The sequence below is a fragment of the Hordeum vulgare genome, chromosome 7H (assembly GCF_904849725.1).
Source record: "Hordeum vulgare subsp. vulgare chromosome 7H, MorexV3_pseudomolecules_assembly, whole genome shotgun sequence".
Classification (NCBI taxonomy): domain Eukaryota; kingdom Viridiplantae; phylum Streptophyta; class Magnoliopsida; order Poales; family Poaceae; genus Hordeum; species Hordeum vulgare.
In genome coordinates this window covers 56561420-56569614 of record NC_058524.1, presented here as the reverse complement: position 1 = coordinate 56569614, position 8195 = coordinate 56561420, and the positions used below count along the sequence as shown (strand labels likewise).

At 50.6% G+C, this 8195-nt stretch overlaps 1 protein-coding gene across 1 annotated transcript; it reads left to right on the top strand.

Annotated features, from left to right (window-relative positions):
• The first annotated feature begins 5047 nt into the window (after positions 1–5047).
• On the top strand, positions 5048–6865 carry LOC123412783 (E3 ubiquitin-protein ligase TTC3-like). Its single transcript, XM_045105718.1, has 3 exons — positions 5048–5449; positions 5554–5666; positions 5796–6865. The coding sequence occupies exons 1-3, from the start codon at positions 5279–5281 to the stop codon at positions 6130–6132; spliced, it is 621 nt and encodes a 206-aa protein (XP_044961653.1). The 5' UTR covers positions 5048–5278; the 3' UTR covers positions 6133–6865.
• Positions 6866–8195: the final 1330 nt, after the last annotated feature.

Below are 8195 nucleotides of genomic sequence, written 5' to 3'. Positions count from 1 at the left end.
TGTAGACCCTACGGGTTCGGAAGACATGTAGACATGACCGAGACATATCTGGCCAATAACCAACAGCGGGGTCTGGATATCCATGTTGGTTCCCACATGTTCCACGATGATCTCATCGGATGAACCACGATGTCAAGGATTCAATCAATCCCGTATGCAATTCCCTTTGTCTATCGGTATGATACTTGCCCGAGATTCGATCGTCGGTATCCCTATTCCTTGTTCAATCTCATTACCGGCAAGTCTCTTTACTCGTTTCGTATCACATCATCTCGTGGCTAACTCCTTAGTCATACTGAGCTCATTATGATGATGTTCTACCGAGTGGGCCCAGAGATACCTCTCCGTCATACGGAGTGACAAATCCCGTTCTCGATTCGTACCAACTCAACAGATACTTTTGGAGATACCCGTAGTGCACCTTTATAGTCACCCAGTTACGTTGTGACGTTTGATACACCCAAAGCACTCCTATGGTATCCGGGAGTTGCACAATCTCACGGTCGAAGGAAAAGATACTTGACATTAGAAAAGTTTTAGCATACGAACAACACGATCTAGTGCTATGCTTAGGATTGGGTCTTGTCCATCACATCATTCTCCTAATGATGTGATCCCGTTATCAATGACATCCAATGTCCATGATCAGGAAACCATGATCATCTATTGATCAACGAGCTAGCCAACTAGAGGCTTGCTAGGGACACATTGTGATCTATTTATCCACACATGTATTACTGTTTCCTGTTAATACAATTATAGCATGAACAATAGACGATTATCATGAACAAGGAAATATGATAATAACCATATTATTATTACCTCTAGGGCATACTTCCAACAAAGGTGAAGGAGGCACCTCGGGTCTCCAAGTAAAATCGAGAAGAGGACATGGGCGTCCGGTGGATGAAGGGGATGGTCGTCCTGTGTGATTCCTCATCCGACGACGACGATCACATATCCACCTCCTCCTGTGACGACCAAGATCCTCCACCAGCCGTGGACGCCTATAGCTGCGCCGGGGACCGGAAGGTCAAATGTGTGGCACCAAAGTGGTGACCCCGCTCCTCCTCCCATGTTTATTATCGTTTTTAGTTGTTGAAATTTAAGAAATTGGCCGGCGATGAACTCAGATGATTTTTTGGATCACGTAAACTTCATTTATGTGCATTTAGTTGTCCGTTGTATGAATTAGCTTATCATGTTGCATGTGTAGTATGGATATAGCATGTGGGATATAAGGTACGCAAACTTGGAGAAGGAAATATAAAGTGTGCCCCATCAATGCGCGTTTGAGTGGCCAACTTAGAGCATCTCTAGCCAACGTTGTAAAAGCGTCCGACCCATATAATTCCGGCAACTATACGGGTTTGGACCATTTTTTAGGCCAGACCAAACCCCGTATAGTCGCCCTGGCCCATTAAACGTTTAGAGTGGCCCGGAAAAACACCCCCGCGCAGTATATCTACGTGTTTGCGACTGCTATATGGGGCGAAACCCTATACCCCCGCCACCGCAATCCCCCCTTTCCCCTCTTATTTCTCGACGTCGGCAACCAAAATCCGTCGCCCTCACTCCGCTACCGCCAACAGATCTTCCACCATGTAGCGTAGGATGTGGAGCTTCGACTGCGGCGTTGGTGGTGGCGCGGATCCTGAGCGGAAGCGCTGCATCGCCGCTGACGCGGCAAGGAAGCGGTCCGCCCGACGGTACGGAAACCGGGGCCTTAAGGCACCGTTGTCTATCCTCCGTCGCGAGGCGGAGGAGGACGACTGGCGGCAGGATCGGCTCTCCTCCTATGCGGGCAGCTCCGCCACATCGGCTAGCTTGCGTAGGCCACTCTCGTCGATGAAGAGGGAGCCAAAGGAGCTCCCGCTGCTCCACGTGATGAAGAGGGAGGTGGAGGTGGAGCGACGGAGCACCGACGTCATTTGTCCGGATGATTTCCTCCCCCCTACCGATGCATACGCCATCAAAGAGGCCATCCTCGTGCGTAATGCGCGGGAAGAGGCGGAGGAGGAGGCGCATCGCCATCGGGACGAGGAACTGGACGTCGTCCTGTACATGCATGGGCTCGCGAAGGCACGCGATTCCGACGACAACATGGCCACGTGGCGCCGTGAAGCCGTCATGCAGGATGCCATGTTCATCCACCTTACCTTCGATGACGACGATTGATCATCTATGCTGCCGCATCAAGAGGGCTTCGATAAGCCACATTTTAGGCATTATGGTTAGGGGTAGGCGACCTCCTTCGGTCTATTATATGTAAATGAACTATGTATGGATGATCAAGTATGTATGGATGCCCCTAGTTCTACTGCTTGTGTTCTTCTCTCGCGCAAAATTTTATTTTGAAATTTTAAAGGTCCATTTGAGGTTTCGGTTCTCCCACAATTGTTTTCGGACTTTATTGAACGAAACCGCGAGCTGCAAACCTCTTATATGGGATGACCTTAGAGCAACTCTAGCAGACCCCGTATATCTCCCCGACCCGCAAAATACCCGCATTTTTATAGTTTCACAATGAAAAAGTGTCCAGAATAGACCCCGTAATCGCGACAGGCCCTTAAATTTTAAACGACACGATAAAAGTGCCCCTCCGACCTGCAAATACACAGTTTTTGCCCCCACCCCATCGGCTCTATGTATCTCGGGAAAGCGGTTGGTAGGAAGGACATTTCAGCCCGCGCTGGTTCCCTTCCCCATCCCAGCGCTATCACCTGCACTTTCGCATGCGATTTCGACCATACTCACCGCCGGACCGCTCCTGAGCCCACTCCACCACGCTGCCTCGCCGCCCCAGGATCCGCTAGCCGTGCCGCCTTGGGTGCCTGCCGTAACGGATCGACCCCCGCGCGGGCTGCCTGGTAGGCTAGGAAGCGTTGATTGCATGCATTGGACTTGAAAAAACTTCCAATGAATGACACAAACAGTATTGTGGCAAGTCTCATAATGTAATAATTATGCTAGAAGTCGTCGCATCCGAGGATTTATGAATTTGGCATTGCTTTTTTGATATGCCGGATAATTTCTGTCATTTTTTCATTTAATTCATGCATAATTTTCATTATTGTTTTATGCATAACAGTTTTTTTTATTGAATTATTACTTTGTTTCAGAGACTTGAATAATTATTGTAATATGAATGATTGTTGTATTATGATTTAAATATTTTATCTTAAGTTTTTTAGTCAATTTCAGTAAATACCACATCTTTTACAGGCTGGTGAGGCCGCGACAGAACAGAACCGGCATCGCGCAACTGTAAATAGAGTTTTTATAATTACGCGATGCGGGTTTTGTTCTGCCGCGACATTAACCCGTAAAACCCAATTTTTGTGAACTGTAAATACGTGATACATGTTCGTAATATACGGGGTCTGTTAAAGTTGTACTTATAAGGAGTCTGCTAGAAATGCCCTGACCATAAATATTCTTTCTCGCGGCGAATATTGTCTTTGGAGGCCGAGTTCCATGGAGCTCGGTTTTGAAAAATTTGAATTTTGTTAAATTTCATGTTTTAATTTTTTTAAAAAAACACAGGTATACATGCACACATGTGTGTAAATTTTCCGGACAAAATACGTTAAAATGACGGCTCTGCAAAAAAGACAAATCTGAGTCTTTTTAACATATGATACTATTCATCCTCCTAGGTCATAAATTTGTCTTTTTTATACAGGTCCTTTTTCAACATTTTTTATTCTGAAATTTTACACATATACATATAACATCCTTGTGTACTTGCACAATTTTTCCAGATTTTTTTTTGAAACCAACAAGTTTGAATTTTGCTTAGCTTGATTCTGTTTCTAGGACTGGTACACAACATTTTCTACTTTGATGATGACAAAGCTGGAACGCAACTAGCGTATCAAAAGGAGGGCTCGCGCCAAAAAAGCGTATCAGTATCGGAGATGCCACGCATGTGCCCTGAACTACAGGATTACGATTCTGTAATCTGCTTTGATAGAGTATTAAAACACGATACCGTGATGTCACCAGCAGCAATCATGTGGCGGCGGCCAATGATCCTGCTCATATATGTATGCTTGCACGATTACCATGACTAAAAATTAGATCGATAGTACTTCCTCCTTTTTTAAATATAAATCTTTTTAAAGATTTTACTAAATGACTACATACGAAGTAAAATGAATGAATGTACATTCTAAAATATGTTTATATACATTCGTATGTAGACTTATAATGAAACCTTTTTAAAGACTTATATTTAGCAACGGAGAGAGAGTAGTACTTTCAGCTTCCTGATCAGTAGCCTGTTGACGGACTGTTCAGCTTTCATTTAATAAAGCTCTTAGTGATTTTCCCGGGGAAAAAAAATCATGTGGCGATATGCATGTGTGAGGAGATCGGGATCTAGGTGGCTAGACGAGCACGCACGCACGAGAGCCTCGAGGCACAGAAGCCAGCGGAAGGGAAGAAGAAGAAGGCAAAACGGTGCCGGGTCTAGACCTTGGACAGCGGCGATAGCAACAAGGCGGGTGGTGGTGGGCCGGGCGGCTGATGAGAGCGAGGGCGTAATGGAGCGTGATGGTCACTGATGGCACGGCATGCCGCTGTGTCCCGCCGCTCTGCCACCCGGAAGCTTCCCGGAAAGCGGCCTCGTCCTTCTCGCTAGACAGGGGTGGAGGAGCCTGTCGCCGACGCATTCACTGCCCGATCCATCGCTTGCATGGCAAGGAAGGAAATCTCCATGATTGTGTTGTACCCACCCGGCCGAGCCACTGTTGGTCCGATCAGGGCACTGTTGTCTTGGTCGAGCCGTTGCCGTTGGGTCAGTCAGTCAAGTTTCCATGCGAATGAAATGAACCGCGCGTGGCAGCGACGGCTTTGGCACCTCCGATCCTCTGCGCGCGCGGGTAGTTCAGTGCGGATCGGAATTGACCGGACCGAGTCCGACCCGAGATGACCCCCACAATAATTCGCCTCGCCAGTGGATTTCCCTCCCATAATTCGATCCCGCCCATCTCCGTCGCCATCCATCGCTACCAATTAAGCTGGCAGTGGACTCCGGTGCGCGCCGCGCGGACACCACAGTTATAAAGCCACCCCCCACCACCGCTCTGTCCCCCGCGCCGACCGATCACCACACGGGCCGAGCAGAGGTCCATGGAGGCGCACGCGGCTGCTCCGCTTCCTGAAATGGCCGGCGCCGCCGCGGCTAGATCCTGCGCCCGCATGCGCGGTGCTCGCGGTTAGGTGCGCGCGTGCTCGGAGCGATCGTTGACGTCTTTAGGAACGTTGGGTCATCATGGCCGGGATGCTGCCCGGGGTGGAGTGCGCGCGGCGGCGGCGGATGTGGCAGGGCGGGGGCGCAGGGGCGGACCAGGCGGCCGCGGGCACGAGGCGGCTCTCCTTCTGCCTCTACGCGGCCGGGCACGGCGCCGCTCACGCCGTCGGCACCGGCAGTTCCGGTAACAAGGTACGTAAGCTCCGGGAATATTGTTTGTTGTCGTTACGGTGTGATTACGATGGAGCAATTGGTTTGGACGATTGGTTGATGTCTTTGGTGGGAATTCGCAGCAGAGGAGCGGCCTCATGGACGGGTGGGCGCTGGACAGCAATGCCCGGGAGGCCAAGGAGAGGCTGGACCAGAAGCTCAAGAGCAAGAGCAACGGGCCCGACGCCGTCATCAAGAGGTGGTTAATCGAAGTTGATCGATGCCGATGCAGGATTCGTTTTCCTTTTGTGTTCTGCTTCACTCCGGTGCGATCGATGTCCGAAGCAAGGGATTAGTCAGGCATCTGACCGGTCGAACACTTCCGCAGGCATCACAGCACGGGGAGCATCAAGGTTAGCAGAGCAAACGGAGGGGGCTCGTCGGCCGCGGTGGCGACGGGCGTGCAGCGGGAGGTGTACTCGAAGAAGGGCGTGATGAGGCGGCTGATGAGGTGGAGCCGGCTGAGGTGGGACGCCGCGGAGCAGGCGGAGTGCGCGGTGTGCCTGGACGAGTTCGCCGCCGGCGACGTCCTGGCGCACCTGCCGTGCGGCCACCGCTTCCACTGGGGCTGCGCGCTGCCCTGGCTCGAGGGCGCCGCCGCCGCCTCGCACTCCTGCCCGTTCTGCCGCGCCAAGGTCGACGCCGGCGCGCACGCCGCCTCCTAGGGATACCCCATCGGCTCGACTCCAGCCCCCGCGCGCGCCCCGGCGTCGCGCGATGCCGTGATCGGCCGACCAGCGCGCACACGATGCATGCCCTGCCACCGCCGGCACCGAGTTGTGACGTGCTAGTTGTATCGCTGGATCGATGGCAGAAACCTTGGAATGCGTGGGGAGAGAAGGCGGCCGTGAAAGAAGTCCTCGCCGGGTTATATGGTTTTGGGCTCATCCGTGCACGGTCGATTCTGCCATTTCGGTTTTTCCGGCGCATGGCTGCTGATGAGGTTGTTTTGGCGGGTATGTACATGTAACGGTTGGCAATGTCCGTTGTGTTGCATCATCCTCTGGTCAAGATGAAAAAACTGTAGATTAAGGACGCATTTAATTACCTGCATTAGCTAGGAACAGACCGGCGCGGGAAGAAAGGATTTGGACCGTTTGGTTATCTGGACTGTTTGGCTTGCGTAACACGAGCATTAAAGCATCTTTGGACCGCAAACCAATCCATGATTGAATGGTTAGGAGAAATGTATTATCCCCTGTCCATCAGAGTATAACTCCGAGACTTGACGTTGGTGCTTGCGTGTTACTGGATTTATTTCAGGTCTTCCGGTGCTCATAGGGGTAAGGGTAGTGTGTGCGTGCGTGCGTTCATAGGGGTGAGTGTACGTTCGTGTATGTAAGCGATTTCGATTGTACTTTGCTAAAAAAAGTATCTTTGGACCTGCATTCATGAAAACATTCAAATTGACCATTTTTGCGGAGCTAGACCCGAGCGCTGCAACCCTAGGCACATGGGCGTGGACGGTTGCACGCGTGAATGCAGCATGGAAAAGTTGTGTTGTTTTCCAAAGCACCATCATAAATTACTCTCACCTCCTTCCTCACCGCTCTCCCCTCTTTCCCACTCACACCGGCGGGGCCGACCACCGGTGTGACAGCAGTGGATCCACAATGGCAACGACCACTGCAACGACTTCACACCTCTAGCGCAACACATCGTCAATGGCGGTAAGTTTCTTTGCCCTCTCTAGAGTAACTCCGTCGAGGACGGGCTAGATTTAAGAGCATCTCCAGCCACGCCTCCAGAACACCTTTTCAATCGGCGGCGCTAAAAAATCGCCCAACTGTGCTCCCAGGACGTCGTTTTGCGTTGGATTTGGCCAAATTTAGCCTAGGCGACCCCAGGCCAAACCCAGCCCCCCTCGGGGGGGGGGGGGGGGCGCTTGGGGGCGTCCGACGCTATTTTTGCATACACAAATCTCATGGGACAGCCTCTCTCCCCTCTCTCCTCCCTTTCTCTGCTAGGCCCTCCATGTGCATGTAAAAAATGAATCTTTCCTCTCTCTCTATCTCTCTCTCATGTGGCCGGCCGGGGTGGGAATGAGTGGAAAATTTTGCCCCCCCCAGGCCACAGTTTTCGTCGGCAGCCCCCCAAGCGGCGAAAAAATGCCTCATGGGAGGGGGGGGGGGCAAACGACCGGAGTTGCTCTATTTGAGCACGCAATAGGAGAGTGAGGAGGAGGGGATCGAACACATCGAGTGTGGGGGATTGAACACATTTGTTTGAAATTGAAATGGAAATATCTGTCTATTCCTCTCAGCAAAGCAAAATTTATACAAAGGGAGGAGGCCCGATGATCTAAAGGAAGACGTTCCATCCTGTGGGGATGAAGTGTCGATTGCGGGGGCAACCGTTCTGTCGCTATAGGCAAGGGAAGATTTCCCCTTAATGACCTATTTAATTAATATTAACACCCCCCCTAATCTATACTTTACCATGTAGAGTCACTTCATGATTGTCCGGATAGCACTATTATCTCGAAAGGATTCTCCTCCAAAAAGTTCTTCATGAAAACTTGATGAGAACATGAAACATAAACTCACAGAGGGATATCATAATGTGATGTTTTAAACAAGGATATATTAAGAAGAGACTCCCCCTGATGCCTGCAAGTCCCTAAGTCGTCACATACCAATTCCATGAACATATTTCTAGAACGTTGAGTTTGGTAGAGACTTAGTAAATAAATCAGCAAGGTTGTCGCATGATTTGACTTGCAAGATGC